This window comes from Cervus canadensis, chromosome 4 (assembly GCF_019320065.1).
Source record: "Cervus canadensis isolate Bull #8, Minnesota chromosome 4, ASM1932006v1, whole genome shotgun sequence".
Classification (NCBI taxonomy): Eukaryota; Metazoa; Chordata; class Mammalia; order Artiodactyla; family Cervidae; genus Cervus; species Cervus canadensis.
In genome coordinates this window covers 90488456-90507611 of record NC_057389.1, presented here as the reverse complement: position 1 = coordinate 90507611, position 19156 = coordinate 90488456, and the positions used below count along the sequence as shown (strand labels likewise).

Genomic DNA, 19156 nt, shown 5'->3' with positions numbered 1-19156 from the left:
CCCCTACGGCCGCTCTCCGGAATCGCCTCGCGCGCCCTGCCCACACGCCCGTCCCGTCGCTGCGCCTGCGCACGCCCCCTTTTACTGCGCCGTAAAGCAGCTCGGCCAAATCGGCGGCCGCAGGTCTGGGTGAGACCCCGCCCGCCACGACCCCTCCCGGGCCCCGGCCGCGTCCGTTTCCCGACCCCCTCCCCGCGGGTCTTTGGGTCCTGGGCCAGGGTCTCGGTGCTCGCGATCCCCGGTCATCCCCCCGCCTCGTCCCATCCGCCGGGGGTGGGGGGCACGAGGAGGGTGGGCTTCTTCCCGGCCCCGTTGCCTGGTCCACACCCGCGCCGAGGTCACGGGATCCCGGTCTTCCCGTGGCTTAGCTCACTAACCCCCTGGCAGCCGTGTGGAGAGGTTTCTACGCTCTCCCTCCCATCTCGCGCGCTGGGCCCTCCCCATGTAGGCGGCTGCGCAGCGGACCAGGGACGTCCTGGAGTTCCTAAAATCCCCTCCGGTGCTCTTTTCATCCTCCACACAGACCCTAGTTTGGGCCCTGCCTCAGCCTCCCCAGACCCTTCCGGCCTCTGGTCCCGTCCCTGCGTAGTGGGGCGTCGGGGCTCTCAGCTACCCCTCCTGACGGTGGGTGTGTGTGTGTGTGTGTGTCGGAGCCCTTGACATCCCCCTTCCGCATCCATCCCCATCGCAGATCCACAGTGCGTTTTTCTCAGCATCCCCCAGGGATTTTCTCCCCACAGCCCCACTTCCGGGTCTCTCCCGCCACCGATGGCTTCACGCCCTGGAGTGGGAGGATCACGGCGCCCCCTCCTGGCTCCGCTAACCCTCCGGGTCCGACAGTCCGCCCCCTCCATCTTGTTTCCCACAGTGCAGCTAGTTTTCTGGAAAGCACGAGGCGGGGGGGGGCGGCTCTCAGCGCCATCCCTGGCCGCCCCTCCATTTTTTTTACCAACGTGGGTTCACTCCAAGAGGCATGCTTCGTGCCTGACAAACTCGGTGTGCCCGAGGGTGCGGCTTTAGAAGGGTTGCCAGCATCCTCTCCTGGCTCGCTCTATGTGCCTTGCTTGTTCCCCAAGGCCCCAAACCCTCCTGGCCCTGGGTCTCGCCACACCCCCTTACTTCTCTCTTCTGCCTTCTCCCTGGGAAGTCAGCGCTGCTGCTGCCGGAGCGCCTGAGGTGGGGGAGGGATTGCTGCCGTGTCCTCTCATGGCCCCTGACCCTTGTCCCCTCCCTGCCCTAGGTCTGACGCCCAGCCCCCTCCCCACGCACCGGCTTGAAGGGTTCAGGACGATGCTTTTAATGCACAAAGATCACCTGGAACTCATGGGTTGGGGTGGTTTCGAGTGTCTCCTTCTGGATATCTCTCTCCACCTTCCCTCTCCACCAGAGAATGGAAGTGTTACTTGCTCAGTCGTGTCATGACTGCGACCCCATGGATGGTAGCCAGCCAGGCTCCTCTATCCATGGGATTCTCCAGGCAAGAATACTAGAGTGGGTTGCCATTCCTTTCTCTAGGGTATCTTCCCGCCTCAGGGATTGAGCCCAGGTCTCCCACGTTGCAGGCAGAGTCTTTACCATCTGAGCCACCAAGGAAGCCCTCCACTCGCCTCCCTCCCAAGCCCTCCCCTGGCCAAGGGTATAAGCCTCATAAGGGAGGTATGCTTTATGCGCAGGTGGATTCTCCTTTTCTTCTCATCTCTTCCCGCGTGGGAAATCAGCGATGGCATACACATGGGAGGTGGTTGGAAGGGGGTCTCCTTCCCGCCTCTGACACCCACGTTTCTTTGTCTCCCTGCAGGTCGGCGGCATGGAGGCACGCTTCACGCGTGGGAAGTCGGCGCTGCTGGAACGCGCGCTGGCCCGGCCACGCACCGAGGTGAGCCTGAGCGCCTTTGCCCTGCTCTTCTCCGAGCTGGTTCAGCACTGCCAGAGCCGCGTCTTCTCCGTGGCGGAGCTGCAGGCGCGCCTGGCCGCGCTGGGCCGCCAGGTGGGCGCCCGCGTCCTGGATGCGCTGGTGGCTCGCGAAAAGGGCGCCCGGCGCGAAACCAAGGTGCTGGGCGCCCTGCTCTTCGTTAAGGGCGCCGTGTGGAAGGCGCTGTTTGGCAAGGAGGCCGACAAGCTGGAGCAGGCCAACGACGACGCCCGCACCTTCTACATCATCGAGCGCGAGCCGCTCATCAACACCTACATCTCGGTGCCCAAGGAGAACAGCACGCTCAACTGTGCCAGCTTCACCGCGGGCATCGTGGAGGCGGTGCTCACGCACAGCGGCTTCCCCGCCAAGGTCACCGCGCACTGGCACAAGGGCACCACGCTGATGATCAAGTTCGAGGAGGCCGTCATAGCCCGGGACCGGGCCCTGGAGGGCCGCTGATCTCCCCGAGATAAAGGATGCAGACAGCCCCCTCCCCAAGTGTGTCTGTGTCTTGTTTGAGGGCCTTGGAGAGCCTCTACACACCTCGACGGGGACTTCCCTGGCAATCCAGTGGTTGGGACTCAGCAGTTTCACTGCTGAGAGTGTGGTTGGGGAACTGAGGTCCTGCCAGCCACACAGGGCCCTGCCAAACAAAACAAATGCCACCGTAACCCAGGCCCTTGCCTCAGGCCGCTGAGGGTGGCCCGAGGCCTAATAGAATGGAGAAGTGGGGGTAGGGGCAGATTTGACCTAGCTTGGGGGCTGGGGGAAGTGGGGTGGGACACGGGGGTGCGGCAGAGGGCAGAGAAACCAGGCCCTAGGAGCTGCTGGTTTGGCTCCAGAAGTGAAAGTCGCTCCGTCGTGTCCGACTCTTTGCAGCCCCGTGGACTAAACAGTCCATGGGATTCTCCAGGCCAGAATCCTGGAGTGGGTAACCTTTTCGTTCTCCAGGGGATCTTCCTAACTCAGGGATCAACCCAGGTCTCCCTCATTGCAGGCGGATTCTTTACCAGCTGAGCCACCAGGGAAGCCCCCTGCTGGTTTGGTGGGGGTGGGGGAATGCTGGCACTTTCTGGAATCACAGCTGGAGGCCTTCCATCTGCAGAAGAGGTATGGGGAGGTGGGTATTAGGGTTGGGGCGGGGGTCAGGCTGAGGGAGATTTCTTTAGGCCAGGGGCTGGCTTTACTTTATGTAAAAGACCAGAGTGAACAGTTGACCCCCACCCCCCACCCCAGCCTCTCTGGTCACTGCACCCTCAGGGGCAGGCCGCAGGAGGTTGAGGAGTGGGTGGAGCTGAGCATCTAGGAAACAAGCAGGAGGGAGTTGTTTGTCAGCTCCCCCACCCCCCCGCCCCACTTTTTTTAGACCCGTGCTACTCCCAGTATAGTCCTGGGCCTTGGCATCAGCATTTGAAACCGATTGGGTGTCATCTTGGGGGCTCTGAAGGGCTCCGGTACCATAGTCCTTTATGTCTCAGCAAAGAAGAGAATTCAGTGAATGGCGCAGTGATAGATAAGAAATGATTGATTAGAACAAGACACTAGCAAGGCTTTACAAGCAGGCTGGTGAGAAATGCCACACCCTGAGAATTTAACTGGGCTACAGTTTTAGAATCAAAGGAAAAGTGAGGAGGGGGAGAAGACCTCCTTTGTCTTTCTTGAGTAGACGTCATGCTTCTATCATCAGCTCATTGTCCAGGGTGGGCAGGGGAGCTTTCTTGTCCCCACATGGTCAAGCTAGGGCTGTAAATTATTGTTCTTCTTGTGTGCAGAGAGCTTGTCCCAGGAATCACTAACTGAGCTCTCTGGGCAGGAGATGGGGCTCGAGTCACCATTGTTTTATTGTTTTGGGTCACGTCCCGAGCTTCTGTTACACGGTTACATTGCTAAGTAAGCCTGGTTAGTTTTGTGGTTAAGCAAATCTGCTTTCTTGAGTAATTATTCATTTACAGGGGTCTGCCGTATCTTTCTACTTACAGTCCCCTGGCAGGATTAGCTGTCTAATAACCTACTTTCTCTGTTTACATGCGTGCATGCTCAGTCGCTTCAGTTGTGTCTGACTCTTTGTGACCCTGTGGACCATAGCCCCGCCCGGCTCCAGAATCCTCCTGGCATTCTCCAGGCAAGAATACTGGACGGGGTTGCCATGCCCTCCTCCAGGGGATCTTCCCAGCCCAGGGATCAAACCCACCTCTCCTACCTTGCAGGTGGATTCTTCACGGACTGAGCCACCTGGGAAGCCCCTTTTCTCTGTCTCTGTCACATCTTCTGAGAGCCTGTCGGAAATGCAGACGCTCAGGCCCACCCCAGGCTAACCACTCAGAGTCTACATTTTACCGAGGTCCCTAGGGGATTCCCGTGTGTACATTGGGGTGGCTGCCCCCTCCCTCCACTCCCCAGAGTTTCCAGTTCTGCAGATCTGGGCCCCAGCTGGGGATTTGCATCTCTGACAAGTTCCCAGGAACTGCTGGTACTCCGGAGGTGGGGGGAGGGGTGTCAGGGGGACCCATTTTGAGAACCCTGGCCCTAGTGACTTGCTTCTCGAGGGGAAATGGGCAGGTTCACTGCAAAATCATCTGGGCGCTTAAAATAGTTTGTGGTTAATTTCTGAGCATGTGAGCGTGCCTAGACACACCTTCCTTGTTCAAAAAGGACAATGATTACACTTCAGGTGAATTGCGCCCTTGTGCCCACCACTCTTGATCACTCCTTTCTCCCCCTCCCCCGCCCAAGGAAAGCCCTTCTGGACTTTTGGGGGGGGAAATTTCTTCAAATTTTCACTTCCTTTCTCTCCCAGCCCCAAGACCTGAACAAGTGTGTTTTGAGAGGGAATCTCAGACGCTTTTGCTTGGGTCCCCCTCACGGCTTATGAGAAGGGTTTAAGGGCAGGGCGGGTGCAGCTTTTCCACTGACTGTTTGGAGGGGGATACAAGATGAGGAGATGGGGGTGGGGTGGGGATGCCAGGCTTGGCCGGGAGCAGCTTCAGTCATCCCAGCAAGAGATGAGGCTCAGCACATTGCCAAGGAGGTACTGGGTGTCAACAGGAGAAACAAAAAACCCTGTGTCGTGCGGAGATGATCAGGAAATGGCTAGTGGGGCGGGGGTGTAGGGGCGGAGGGGAGGCAGCCCCGGGCAGCTGGGAGAGGACTAGCTGGGGTGGCAACCTGAGCCAGGGGTGAGGAGGCAGTGTCGGCGCCTGGAGGATGGAGAGCCAGAGGCTCTGGGAAGCCGGATTTCAGAGGGAGCCGTGGGACTCGCCTTCGGGCTAAGCAACCCGAGGGCCTCAGGGACCCTAGAGAGAGAGGCTTCCGGGCCCACTGGGGCAGGAGCAAGGGGCAGGAGGTGGGAGTGGAGGGACAAGCTCTGTTCAGAAGCCCAGCAATGAAGGATGCCCTAGAGCAGCGGTCCCCAGACTTTTGGGCACCAGAGACCTGTTTTGTGGAAGACAATTTTTCCCTGAATGGGGGATGGGAGAGGGGAGTTTTGGGACTATTCAAGCATATTAAATTTACTGTGCACTTTATGATTATTACACCAGCTCCACCTCAGATTATCAGGCATTAGATCTCAGGAGTTGGGGACCCCTGCCCTAGGGACATAGGACGGGGGAAGGAGATACAGTTGGTCCCCATAGGATGCTGGAGAGCTTGGGAGCTGGGAGAGGACAACCCAGGGTCTTTTGCTCCCTGCAGAGGATAGGTAGGGACTTGGGACAAAAGGAGGTTTGGAACAAGCTGAAGGATTATGGGGCCAGGTACCTGTAAAGGGCAAGGGGAGGACGCAGGGAACGAACTAGCAGCCATGGTCCTGCAGGTTCTCATCACAGGGTCTCTGACTTCGGATGCTCAGGACTGAAGCCCCCAGATGGAGGGGAGTGGAGTGAGGAGGATGAACCCAGCACCAATCCTTGGTGAGGCAGGCAGGCAGCATCCTTCGTTTCAGGGCCCCCCAAAGCAGGTGCCGAGAGCAAGTCGCATGTCAATTTAATTCAGCTGATATTTATTGAGCACCTACTCTATGCCAGGCTCTGGGGACACAGCTGAGAACAAAAGAAAGGCCCCTGCTCACCTGAAACAGCTCAGTAACTTACACAACCTGCTGAAAGGAGAAGAGGCTTTGGTGCAAAAACACAGTGGGGTAGAAGGGATGGGGAGTCGGGAGGTGTCCTTTTAAATGGGAGGGAGGTGGGAGGAGCATGTGCAAAGGCCCTGTGGTGGGAGTTAGCCTAAATGTTGAAGGAGCAGTGAGGATGCTGGCAGGGGAGAACCTGGGGAGATACAGCCTGCAGGAGGGGTCCACACGCTCAGAAAGAAGCCTATGGGACTCTGGCTTTTTCCCTGAGCTGGAAGGAAACTTCTGGGGGTCTTAGGGCAGTGAAGAGGAAGACCTGGGTGAGCAAGGAGGGGGCCTGCACCAAGGCTGAAGCAGGAGGGGGTAAGAAGTGGGGGGATTCTGAATGTGGCTTGACTGGGGCCTTGGCTCTTTCTGATGGGTTTGGAAGGGGGTTGGTGAGAGAAAGAGGTGGCGAGGGTGACCCCCTGTCGACCTGAGCAACCTGGAAGCAGAAACCTGAGTTCCCATGAGGAGAGGTTGGGTAGGCAGCTGTGCACTGGCCCAGAGTTCCGAGGAAGGGTTTGGGGGAGAGAAAAATCTCGGGGTGGTGCTGGGGAGAGGGAACAGGTGAGTGGGGGTTCTAGCCCATGTTTCACTTAAGGGGTCAGCTTTGTCCCCACCCTGTTCTGGACCCCAGGGAACCCTCCACAGCCTCCAAACGTGTGGCTGGGGCTTAGCCTGGCCCTTGACTCTTAGGATTTGGCATGGTCCTGGGTGGCCCATTGTGGGTCTCTCCTCTTTTTTGAGTGGGCCTGAGAATCATATGAGCGTGTCTGGCTCTTCCTTTTCTAGACGAGAAACTGGGGGTGTGCAGGTGAGGCGCTTAACCAGGGCATTCTAAGATCCTGGTCTGCCTCCCTCCATGGCCCCCCAGAGGTGTGGGTCTGACCTTGGTCAAACCTGGGGTTGGTGCTGCCCCAGCCTCCCAGACTCTGCATGCGGGTGGGGCTGGCAGCTGAGGGCCCAAACTGGCCTCCAGGTGACCTGTCCTCCTCCCCCATGAGCTTCTCCAGCCTTCTGTGTACTGGGCCCTATTCTGGACTGAGAACTACGTTCATGGCAGTCCACTGCCTTGCCCTGCAATATTCCTGAGTGTCTAGGGGTGTTCTCTGCTCCATCAGACCCGAGTCTTCATCTTCAGGGCCTGCCTAGTAAATGCTTCTTATAATGAAGTAGGAAAAAAAAACAAACAGAGGGGAACTATCCATGCCTCTTCAGTTCCTGGCACTCAGAGGTGGCCCTGGGCACCACATTTTACAACTCCCAGCATCCATGTTCCACGCCTGGAGACCAGAGCCAGCAAGGCCCCGAGGAGGGGGCATGAGGGGTCATCATGGCTCCATTCTATTGATGTGGGTCCGTGTGTGGGGGGGTGGGGGGAGCATTGGCTGCCTGAGCTGAGGTCTCTGTCCTCTGGGGCCAGGATATGGGTCTGTATCACGAGCTAGGGATGGAGGAGGCACGCTGGGGTCTCAGGTGTTCCCTGCTGCTCCCTGGAAGGCTGGGCTGCCAGGCACTGTGCCCCAAAGGGAAGGGGGCTTCTAGCCTCCAAACTGGAGGGCAGGGGATTCTCACTTGAGGGCAGGGCAGTGGTGACGGCCCGCTGGGCTGAGAGGCAAGGGATGGGCCCTCGGGGATGGTGGGGACGTGGGAATGAGTCTGCTGCTTCTGCTTGCCGGGGGTCCTCAGGGTCTTGCTGTGGGTCAGGCTGTTCCCGTGTTTAAGGTGGAGGAGTGATGCAGAAGGGTGCAGCTGGAGGGTGGGCAGGGGCACTCAGGGCTGAGGTGGCAGGCCGGCACTCAGCATGTGGCCAGCCGGTCACACACCCAGCCATGCAGCTTGCTGCCACAGAAGGCATCATTCCACTTCCCAGAGCTCAGCATCATCACGCAGTTTTCACCCAGGCCCGCGTCGTTGGGCTCCCCCGGCTGCCAGTTGCTGGAGCAGAAGGCTTCAGGTCAGAGGATGAGGAAGGAGGAAGGGTCCCCTGGGCCCTCCCCACCCCATCACTGGATCCCCATCACAACGCCCAGCAGCCTGTTGACACCACCCTCCCTCCCCCGAGTCTAGTCTGAATCCAAACCCTGACCATCTCCCTTGGGTTCCATCCAGAAGCTCCCCAAGGCACATACCCCCCAAAACCCTCCTCTCCCATCATAGAAAGTTTCCCCTCACCTCCAAGGGGCCCCTCCTCTGCATTCCCCCCTTCTTCACCTATAGTCCAGGGGCTGGTTGTCCATCCAGATAAACTCCCCCTCGATGTCCAGGTCCCGAAGGCCAATCCAGGAGCCCCTCCAGTTGGCGCGTTTGGTCAGGAAGTCCTGGGGAGGAGGATAGGGCTGGAGGGCTGGGGAGACGTGCCTGGGTCCCCCCGCCCTCGCCCCACAGGAGATCGGGGTGGGGAGCTGCCACCTCCCCTGCAGAACCCAGGCCCACCTGCTCCTCTGGGCTGTGGATGCTAACCAGCCGCCCGTGCAGATTCTCGCAGGTGTACCGGGCCTCCAGCCATTTCTTGGAGCCCTCCCCGAAGTAGTAGCACTTCTTTTGGAAATAGATCCAGGCCTCGGGGCACGTGTTGCACACAGAGCCTGGGGTGGAGGAGAGGCTGAGGGGGGCAGCTGTGGTGGGCACCATGGTGGTTGCCGTGGTAGTTGCTGTGGTGCTGGGCATCGCGGTGGATGCTGTAGTGGATGTTGTTGTCGTGGGTACCAAGGTGGATGCTGTGTTGGGTACCGTGGAAAGTGCAACGGCGGGTGCCGTGGGTACCACACGCAGGGTGGGTGGCAGCGTCTCTCCTGGGGTCTGGGCTGAAAAGCAGATCAACCCCAGGGCCTAACAGAAAGTGTCCTTCTTCCCTGGAGCTCCCGTGTTGATGTACATGTGAGACCATCTCCACGGCAGGAGCACCTCAGCCACCACCACCATCAGCATACCCCCCCACAAACTGTCAGTAACACCGTGATCACCAGCACCTCCACCACAGGCACCCACAATGGCCAGCAGCATCTCTCCACCACCAACTCCACGGTCAGTGCCAGGCCAGCCACAGCTTAGTCTCCAGTGCCAACGGCACGAGGAGGCCAAGACCACCAGCATCACTTTCCCCGCTACCATCCCCACCAACAGCTGTCCCCCACAGTAGCCCTCACCACCATCACGGCCAGCACCCCCCCAACCAGCACTCTTGGTGACTTTCTGGGAAATTGAGATGATTTTCTTCCAGTTGGTCAGGGGAGTCTGTGGTGCGGGTGGGGTAGGAGAACATTGGAGGGCTGGATCCTGATGATCTCCATCAGGGACCACCGTGGTCTTTCTTCCCTTGCCTCAAACCCAAGGAAACTCTCAGCCACTGTCATAACCAGCAGCACTGCCAGGGGGGAGGGTAAAACCACTCTTATTGGACTGACGCTCTGGTGACTTAAATTAGATTTTCTTAGAGTGAAGTTCATGGAGGGCTCCATAGCTTGGGTGGAATTTTTCTAAGGAGCCATGGGTCCACCGCACTCTGAGGAGCCTTGGGGAGACTTCCCACACATCAGACAGTAACCAGAAGTCAGCCCTCTGGGGGGAACAGTGTTAAAACAGAAGAAGGCATCTCTGGTCCTTCAAGATAACTTCGGGGGATGATGCCCTGGCTCTGGGTCACATGATCATGGAGAGACAGCCACCGAGCTGGGCTCAGAACCCAGGCTATGGAACCAGCTTTTGGGGGAGGGAGTCAGGTCAAAATGAATGAGATCCAGGTTCCGGTGTGGGGGAAAGGGCAGAGCGGGGTTTCTTGCTGGGATTCCCACAGCCACCCCAGGTCCCATGGGACAGCACTCCTCCACACAGAGCAGAGATCCTTCCTCTTCTCTGACCCAGCTGGGGCTTCCCAGAGGCCAAAAATCGAGGGTACAGAGGGGCGAGAGGGTGGGTCTTCAGGCAGGAACACCCAGGTTCCACCCCAGGTTACAGGCACAGTGATTGAACCCTTTCTGCGCCTTGCTGGGACCACCCCTATGACCCTGGGGCTGCCAGCATCATCTCTCTCATTGCCGCCCCTGGGAAGACCCCACGGTTCCCCTGGTCCTCACTACTGCGAGGTTACTCCCCCCTTTGCCCCCTGGCTGGGTCAGACAATCCTCCGGGAGGGCTGTGGCTGAGGGCCTCCTACCCACGACCCTCCCCTGAGTGGAGATGGACAGAGGTGAGATCAGTAAAGAGAACCCATTTTTGGTGAATGCACAACATCTTTACCTGGAGGAGGAAAAAGCGTGGAAGCCCCCCACCCAGGTCAGTGGAAGGGAGCTGCTGGAATCAGAAAAGGTTTTCTCTGGTGTTCCCATGTGTCGGGCCAGCCACACACACGAGCACACACCCATCTACGCTCTCATGCCCACACCTCTACTGCAGGTTGGAACAGGTCGCTCCCAAGGTCTCCTGCATGCGCCAACAAGCCCCCTCCCCACGTCCCCAGCCCCACCGCCCCACGCGCCCCCACGCGTCCCCCCCACCCCCCCCACCAGACGCGCATGCTCACCGTTGGACGCGCGTAGCTCGATCCACAACTTTCCCACCTCCTCTTGGAGTCTTCCCAGTGAATCCAAGGCCTGACGCATCTCATTCAAGCCTTGAGTGGTTGGGTCAGGGGTAGGGGGAGGAGTCAAAGTGTTTGTTTTTAATTTGCGGAGGGGCGGGGCACATCCAGGCATACCTCCCTGCCCCGCTGTTCCTCCCGAGCCGCTCACCGCGGGACTTCAGGTCACTCAGGTCAGCTCGAAGACCATCCAGGTTCCAGGAGAGCGCAGACTCTGATGGGGGTGGTGGTGGTGGGGGCAGGGCTGGTGTCAGGGATGATGCCCCCGAGCTCCACAGCCCCCCTTAGCTCTAGCACCCAACCGCACCCCCCCACCCCCGCCCCCAGCTCTCACCCTCAGATTCCATTCTCTTCTGTTCAGCTTGGATTCGTTCCATGTCCTGCATTATCTGGGCAGCTGGTTGCAGGGGAGGGGGCTCAGTGGTAAGCAAATTCTCAGACTCACCCCCCAGTAGTCCCTTTCCGACACCTCCTCTCCCACTCTCCACCCCCCGCCCGCCCCCAGGGTGGTCTCTTGGCCTGAGTCTTTAGAGTCACCTGCCCATTTTGCAGCTCATGCAGGGCTGGACCCCATGTCCACATGTTCATCCATCCTCCTTAGACCCCAAGCTCAGCTCACTCACCCTGGGATTTCTGGGCCATCTGGTCACTCTTGTGTGTTTCCAAGTCCTTGGACACCTGAGAGACTGGAGCAGGGGGAGAGAAGACCTGTTGAGCTAGGAAGGCAGGTTGACAAATCACCCCCACACCCAGCCCAAGTGCACAGACCCCCATCACATCATCCGGATGAACGCAGCCGTTGCTTAATTTAGAAGCAATTAAAAATTGTTCTTAATTCCAAGGACAGGAGTACAAGCAGATCTGGTTTTATTTCACTTGGCATCTAACGCATGGTTTACAAGAGAAAGTTCTGTGGCGACCCTACTTTGATAAAGTCTGTGGGTGCCATGTTCCCAGCTGCATTTCCTTCCTTCCTGTCTCTGTCACATTTTGGTAACTCTTGCAAGTTTTCAAACATTTTCATTCTGGCTGTATCTGTTATGATGGTCTGTGGTCAGTGATCTTTGATGTCACTCTGATAATGGTTTTAGGGCACCAGGAACCACACCCATATGTGATGAACTTAATTGAGGAATGTTGTGTGTGTTCTGACTGCTTCACTGACCAGCGGTTCCCCCATCTCTGACCCTCTCTTGGGGCCTCCCCATTCCCTGAGACACAACAATACTGAAATGAAGTCAATGAATATGCCTACAGCGGCCTCCAAGTGTTCAAGTGAAAGGAAGAGTCACATGTCACTCACTTTAAATTAAAAGCTAGGAATGATGAAGTTTAGTGAGGAAGGCACCTGGAAGGCTGAAACAGACCAAAAGCTAAGCCTTTTGTGCCAAACAGTTAGCCAAGTGGTGAATGCAAAGGAAATGTTCTCAGAGGAAATTAAGAATGCTACTCAAATAAAGACACGAATGATATGGAAGTGAAACAGCCTCATAGCTGATACTGAGAAAGTTTTCGTGATCTGGAGAGAAGATCAAACCAGCCACAACATTTCATGAAGTCAAAGCCAAAGAAGCCTGAGCGCCATAGAACTGATGCTTTTGAATTGTGGTGCTGGAAAAGACTTGAGAGTTCCTTGGACTGCAAGGAGGTCAAACCAGTCAATCCTAAAGGAAATCAACCCTAAATATTCATTGGAAGGATTGATGCTGAAGCTGAAGCCCCAATACTTTGGCCACCTGATGCAAACAGCCAACTCATTGTAAAAGACCCTGATGCTGGAAAAGATTGAGGGCAGGAGGAGAAGGGGGCGGCAGAGGATGAGATGGTTGAGATGGCATCACCGACTCAATGGACTTGAATTTGAACAAAGTCTGGGAAATAGTGAAGAACAGGGAAGTCTGGCATGCTGCAGTCCATGAGGTTGCAAAGAGTCGGACATGACTTAGTGACTGAACAACAAAGCCTCATCTAGAGCAAGGTCTTAACTCTCTTCAGTTCTAAGGCGGCTGAGAGAGGTGAGGAAGTTGCAGAAAAGTGTTCAGCCTGCAGAATTTGGTTCATGAGGTTTAAGGAAAGAGGCCGCCGCCATAACATGAAAGAGCAAGGGGAAAGTAGCCAGTGCTGGTGTAGAAGCTTCAGCTAGTTCTCCAGAAGATCTAGCTAATTCATGAAGGTGGCTACACTAAACAAGAGACTTTTGTTGTAGATGAAATAGCCTTGTATTGGAAGAAGATGCCATCTTTCATAGCTAGAAAGGAAAAGTCAATGCTTGGCATCAAAGCTTCAAAGGATGGAACTTCCCTGTGGTCCAGTGGTTAAGAATCAGCCTACCAGTGCAGGGGACATGAGTTCAATCCCTGGTCCGGGGAGATCCCACATGCCTCGGAGCAACAAAGCCCGTGCTCTGCAACCACCGAGCTTGCATGCCTTAGAGCCCAAGCCCCACGACAAGAGAAGCCCCCATTGTCCACAAGTAGAGAAAGCCTGTGTGTGGCAATAAAGACCCAGAGCAGCTAATAAATAAATAATTTTTTAAAAAGCATCCAAGGATAGGTTGACTCTCTTGTTAGGGGCTAATGCAGCTGGTGACTTTCAGTTGAAGCCAGTGCTCATTTAACGTTCTGAAAATCCTGGGGCCGTTAAGAGCTATGCTAAATCTACTCAGCTCATGCTCTATAAATGGAACAGCAAAGCCTGGATGACAGCACACCTGTTTACCACATGGTTTACTCGGTATTTTAAGCCCACTGTTGAGACCTACTGCTTAGAGAAGAAAGTTCCTTTCAAAATATGACTGCTCATTGGCAATGCATCCGGTCACGCAAGAAATCTAATGGAGATAGACAAGGGGATTCATGTTGTTTTCATGCCTGCTAACCCAGCATCCACGCCGCGGCCCATAGATCGAGGAGGCATTTTGACTTTCAAGTCTTATTCTTTAAGAAATACATTTCATAAGACTAGAGCTGCCAGGCTTCCCTGGTGGCCCAGACAGTAAAGAATCCTCCGCTTGCAGGAGACCTGGGTTCAATCCCTGAGGGTTGGGAAGATCCCCTGGAGGAGGGCCTGGTAACCCACTCCAGTATTCTTGCCTGGTGGTCCCCATGGACAGAGGAGCCCGGCGGGCTACAGGCCAAGGAATCACAAAGAGTCAGACATGACTGAGCTACCACAGATAGTGACCCCACTGATGGGTCTGGGCAAAGTCCATTGAAAACCTCCTGGAAAGGATTTGCCACTCCAAATGACATGAAGAACAAGTGTGATTCATGGGAAGAGGCCAAGCTATCAATGTTAATGGGAATTTGGGAGGAGTTGATTCCAACCCTCAAGAGTGACTTTGAGGGGTTCAAGACTTCAATGGAAGAAGTCACCACAGATGGCGATGGGAACAACGAGAGAACTCGAATTAGAAGGGGAACCTGAAGACGGGCTTCCCTGGTAGCTCAGACGGTAGTCTGCCTGCAATGAAGAAGAAGCAGGAGACCCAGGTTCAATCCCTGGGTTGGGAAGATCCCCTGGAGAAGGGAATGGCAACCATTCCGGTATTCTTACCTGGAGAATTCCATAGACAGAGGAGCTTGGCGGGCTATGGTTCATGGGCTTGCAAAGAGTCAGACACGACTGAGTGACTAACACTTTCACTGAAGATAGGACTAAATTGCTGCCATCTCAGAATAAAACCCCTCCACCAGCAAAAAAGATTATGACTCGCTGAAGGCTCAGATGATCAGCAATTTTTTTAGCAAGAAGGTATTTTTACATTAAGGTATGTACACTTTTTTTAGACCTAATGTTATTACACATTTAACAGACCACAGTATCGAGTAATCATAACTTGTATATATACTGAGAAACCAAAATATTCCCATGACTTCCTTTATTGTGACATTGGCTTTATTCTGGAACCAAACCCTTGATATGTCTGATGTCTGCCCGTACTCAGGAAAGTGCAGGCAAGAGTCCAGTGACTCTTTTGCCCTTTCGCCACCCTTTCACCACCCAGAACGAAATGTAAAAGTAGCAGGCATTTCTCAAAAGCTCACTGGACTCGTTTCTGAGCTCTTCAAAAGCCTTAGTTTTTTTGTTTTTTTGTTTTTTTCTCCCGCCTCTTAGCACTAACATGATGCCTATTTTACAGGTGTGGAAGCTGAGGCATGGAGCAGGAAGGTATAAGTTCCATCAGGCACAGCTCAGAGCCTCCCCTCCAAGACTCTCTGGGTTTTCATCCCCTACCCCACCTCCTCAGGTGAGCACAGACCGACCCTTAGATCCTGGGAGAGACACTGGAGCCCAGACCTTGTCTCTCATCCCACACCAGTCAGTGGCAGAAGCAAGACCAGAGCCTGGTTTCTGCCCCCCTGCTCCCCCGCACCTCCCCCCTCAGCCCCTCCATACCGTTCTGGGCAGCGGTCTCCTCCAGCTGTTTTAGATTTCGTGCGTTTTCCCAGTCTGTGGCATGGGAGAGGGGGTGGATGAGGGAGAGGAGAGGAGAGAAAGGATATATATCGGGTGTTCCCATCCATCCACACCCCACCTGCCAGCTGGAGATGGAGGTTTGGGGTGGGAAGTGTCCCAAGGTGGGGAGATCAGGGAAATCGGGCTCCCCAGGATCTGAGACTGGGGTTCTGGGAGGGAGCATGAGATGAGGGCCTTGGGGGTTAGGGGTGTCCTCACGCCACAAGAGAAGCAGAGTCAGCAGCCCAGCCCATAGGGCCGTCATCACCAGCGCCAGCAGGGCCAGCTGCGTCCCCCTAGAGCAGCATGACCTCCGCCTTCTGGAAAATTTCGTGACTTCTGCCAGGAACAGGGGGAGCAACAGGGAGTGCAGGGTGAGGCTAGGCTCCGGCTCGGCCGGTCTTCCCCATCCTCCCATCACCCAGAGTCCTAGGAGCTCATCCAGAGACCGCAGTGAAGCAGAGGGTCTCAGTGGACCCCCAACCTCCTGTGGACATTTTACCCACATGCTACTTTCATGTCCATCAGCAAATGCCACCACCCCCCATCTTTGTCCGTCTCTGCATCTCTGAGTCTGTCCCTCTGCCAGTCCAGCCCAAAGACGGCTGCTCCTTCTGCCCACAGTCCAGCAGCAGCAAGCCTGACGTGGTACCAGGTCCCTGCCCTGAGAGATGGGTCTGGGGACCAGGAGCTGAGATCTCCGCCTCCTCCACAGACCCCCCTCCTCAACTGGCCAACCCATGCCCCTTCTCCCTTGTATAGATTCAGTTACCTGTCCGCCCCCAGTGCTGGGTCCCCAGCACTATCTCAGGAAGACTGGGTCCTCCTTCCCCGGCCCCCTGGCCCCCCACCCCCATCCCTCACCCCGATGCCTATTCCCTAAACACCAGACACTGGGTCTCAGTTCTTCCCCAAATCCAAACTCTTTGCTCACCCCCCCGGGCTCCCCCAAAACTCTACCTTGATGCCCCATTGCAGGCCTGGGTCCCCTCCCCTCAGCCCGGCTGTGAGGAGTCATTGTGTTGGATTCCACTTGCCCTGAGTCCCCTTCATATGGCCTATCGGGCTCCCCCGTGCCCCAGCTGGAGCTGGGTTTTTTTTTTTTTTTGGTCTTGAGGGTGTTGAGTCAGGGAAGGGCGTGGCCTGAAGCTTCCTTTGTCTGCCTGGCTCTGTGCCATGAACCCCAATCAGGGCTCACCTCCCTTCCCTTGCTGGGCTTTTGCTAAAAATTCACTTTTCTTTCCAAATAGGAGCCCCGCTCCTCTCCTGGGTGGAAGATAGGAGGTCAGAATTCTTGATACGGCCAGGGTCAGCTTCAGAGAGTTCTCTCACCTGAGTAGGAACTTTCCTCCATGGCAGCGCTGCTTGGATTCTCCCAGTGATGGGGTGCTCACCACCTGTCAAGGCAGCCCACTTGACGGGCACGGTGGTGGCAGTTCTGGCTGGGATCTGGGTTCTAACAGGGGGTGAGGGTTAGATGTCAGTCTCTAGTTACTCACACAGGCCAGCACCTGGGACTTGAGGAGTGCAGTGACCATTGGCTGGTTTTGCTTAGTTGATGACTGGAAATCAATGCTGCAGTTAACCGGGGGATGCAACTGGTGTGGAGGGCGAGCGGCCTGAAGCCAGAGGTGGGCGCCCCGGGGCCCATCACATGTGAGGCGCAGAGCAAGTGTTCCGTCAATGTGCACCTGAGTCATCTTGGCAAGCGGCTTAACCTCAAAACCAATTTCTTCATCCACCACATGACAAAATTAAGGTATTTTACTCCATAGGGCGGTCTGCTCTAGGTGAATGTGCAAAGTGCTTTGGGACACAGCAAGCACCAAAAATACCATCAGCTATGGTTACTGTTGCTGCCAGTGCAACCTCAACCCAGGACTCAATCTTTCTGAGCCTCAGTTTTCCCCTCTGTAAAATGGGGGCAAAGATAGTACCCAACCCATGAGCCAGGGTAGGACCAAATGAGATAACAGTGGACTTAAGGCTTGTGGCCCAGCTGCACACAGTGGGTCTTCAGGTCTTAAATATCTATATCAAGCATCCATTCTGCACCAGTTCCTATTGGGAAATGCAGACTCTGTTACCCAGGCCTCGGCCTCCTTCTCTTCTGATATGCCCAAGGCATTTTTAAAAGTATCTTGACTCTAAAGTACCTACTAGGTGATGAAGAGCATGGACTCTGCCGTCAGAGAAGCCTGGGGTCCACCAGCTGCCCTGCCTTGCTGGGTGACGATGGGGAATCAAGTCGCTTCCCCTCTCTGAGTCTCAGAGAAACGGAGAAGGGGACAGCCAGGCTGTCGCTCAAACTGGGTCTTTCGCCATCCTGGAGGAAGCCAAAGGGGTCACCGTCCTGTGGCCGGACATGCCCGAGCCCGTGCTGACCAGACCTGGGGCTGAGTCCTGGCTTCTCCCTAGACAAAGAACTCAGCTTGCCCGTCTGTAAACTGGGGACGAGTGACAGCATTGGCTCCCCTGGAGGTAGCATGGGAGGTGCTGGCGCGCAGTAGGTGACCTAAGGGACCCGGAGGGGAAGGGATCTGCCCACATCACACCGCGGTGGGACTGGACCTGGAACCCAGGATGGGTGACCTCGGGACCCATTGGCTCCACCCCTGGGAGACGACCTCCTGGCCTGTGTGTGCTGCTGAGGGCTGGGGTGACCGGGTCCTATGCCAGCCCACCTCTCTAACACGAGCACCCCTTCCCCTGATTACAGCCTTCCATAGCTCCACAGGGTCCGGCACGATCAGACCCTCATGCACCCAACCGAGCCCATCTTTCTTGCTCAGTCATGCCAATCGGCTGGGTTTCACTTCCCTAAACCTGGTCCCTGCACACACTTGGCAATTCCATCCCCACCTGCCCCCCTGCCCACCATCCATTTCATAAGCAGTCCTCCTCCTGGCCATCCCTTAAGACTCAGTCCAGAGGTCGGTTCTTCCAGGAAGCCTTTACACTTTCCACAACCACCACACACACACACACACACACACACAGTCACAGACTCAGAGGAACGGACACACAATCATATGTGTTGCACACTCACATGAGTTTTGAGCGTGTCGCTGTCCTCCTGGTCAGTTGGGGCCAATGGGAGAGGGTGGCAGAAGCCACGGGCTGTGGTGAGGAGTTTAAACCCAGAGAGATACTTTCTTCTGAAACTAGATTCACGCACTGCTTGTATTTTCAGAGACCTAATTATGGGCTCGCCACCCGGATAACCCCAGTCCACGCATGGCCTCCTCTGCAGCCCCTGCCACCTGGCCAGATCTCTGCTATGTTGAGCTCCATCTCTCAGGTGAACTGACTGAGTTCTGAGGCATCAAGTCACCTTCCCAAAGTGCCAAAGGAGCTAAGGGATAAAGTCAGGATTTGATCCCAAAATGACTAAATCATCATGCTGGGAAGAGGGAGAGAGACACAGAGAGAGAGATCGAGAGAGAGGAGTGGAGAGAGAGAGGGATGGAGAGAGAGGGGGATGGAGAGAGAGGGGGATGGAAAGAGAGAGGGATGGAGAAAGAGAGGGAGAGACAAAGAGATGGAGAGAGAGAGGGAGGAGAGAGAGAGGGGTGGAGAGAGAGGGAGAGACAAAGAGATGGAGAGAGGGAGGGAGGAGAGAGAGAGGGGTAGCCTTCAGCACTTGTCTACTGAATGAATGACCAGTGGCTTGAGGCTGCTCATACTGGGCCCCCAAATGTCTCTTGCAACCTTGATCAGGGCTCATTGTGGGGGCCTGAACCCTTGGCATGGTTTGTCGAGCGACAGAGGAGAAACACTGTAAGTTGGGGAGAGAGTTATCAGCTGGGCATCAGAGAGAGGTCACAGGGAGCCACTGGGTGGACAAAGATGGCAGGAAGCCTGGGGAGTGGGGACCCTGGGGGACTTCCATGGGGGCCAGGTGGCAATGGGGACAATGGTGGGGGCTATCACCTGATTCAGGAGCCAGAGGAGGTGGCCGGGGGCCGTGGCCATGTAGATGGAGAGAAGCAGGTAGGTTTGAGATGAGACGGCTTTGGTGACAGGAAAGAGATGGGGACGGGTGCTCAGAAGATGCTATGGAAAATGACCAGTCTCGGCAGGAGTGTCT

At 56.0% G+C, this 19156-nt stretch overlaps 2 protein-coding genes across 9 annotated transcripts; one reads left to right on the top strand and one right to left on the bottom strand.

Annotated features, from left to right (window-relative positions):
• Positions 1 to 2408, top strand: TRAPPC5 (trafficking protein particle complex subunit 5). 4 transcript variants are annotated; one of them, XM_043466474.1, is made up of 2 exons: positions 1 to 123; positions 1799 to 2408. In XM_043466474.1, the coding sequence occupies exon 2, from the start codon at positions 1808 to 1810 to the stop codon at positions 2372 to 2374; it is 567 nt and encodes a 188-aa protein (XP_043322409.1). In that variant the 5' UTR covers positions 1 to 123; positions 1799 to 1807; the 3' UTR covers positions 2375 to 2408. The 4 variants fall into 4 exon arrangements, with proteins under 4 accessions (XP_043322409.1, XP_043322410.1, XP_043322411.1 ...); XM_043466475.1 differs by having other exon boundaries at positions 45 to 129; XM_043466476.1 differs by lacking the exon at positions 1 to 123 and adding an exon at positions 516 to 624.
• A 3489-nt stretch (positions 2409 to 5897) lies between these two features.
• On the bottom strand, positions 5898 to 18240 carry FCER2 (Fc fragment of IgE receptor II). 5 transcript variants are annotated; one of them, XM_043466469.1, is made up of 11 exons: positions 18116 to 18240; positions 16399 to 16522; positions 15286 to 15405; positions 15007 to 15060; positions 11232 to 11294; positions 10943 to 11005; positions 10760 to 10822; positions 10552 to 10641; positions 8466 to 8836; positions 8244 to 8350; positions 5898 to 7967 (listed from the first exon to the last, which is right to left on the bottom strand). In XM_043466469.1, the coding sequence occupies exons 2-11, from the start codon at positions 16418 to 16420 to the stop codon at positions 7829 to 7831; spliced, it is 1092 nt and encodes a 363-aa protein (XP_043322404.1). In that variant the 5' UTR covers positions 16421 to 16522; positions 18116 to 18240; the 3' UTR covers positions 5898 to 7828. The 5 variants fall into 5 exon arrangements, with proteins under 5 accessions (XP_043322404.1, XP_043322406.1, XP_043322403.1 ...); XM_043466471.1 differs by having other exon boundaries at positions 8466 to 8617; positions 18116 to 18221; XM_043466468.1 differs by lacking the exons at positions 16399 to 16522; positions 18116 to 18240 and adding an exon at positions 16027 to 16148.
• Positions 18241 to 19156: the final 916 nt, after the last annotated feature.

Coding starts and splice junctions, on each gene's coding strand:
- TRAPPC5 (XM_043466474.1), top strand. CDS start 1,808: ATGGAGGCACGCTTCACGCGTGGGAAGTCGGCGCTGCTGGAACGCGCG.
- FCER2 (XM_043466468.1), bottom strand. CDS start 16,084: ATGACTCCTCACAGCCGGGCTGAGGGGAGGGGACCCAGGCCTGCAATG. Junction 8,837..10,551: donor CGAGCTACGCGCGTCCAACG/GTGAGCATGCGC, acceptor TCTGCTTTTCAG/CCCAGACCCCAGGAGAGACG. Junction 8,351..8,465: donor TCCACAGCCCAGAGGAGCAG/GTGGGCCTGGGT, acceptor CCTCCTCCCCAG/GACTTCCTGACCAAACGCGC.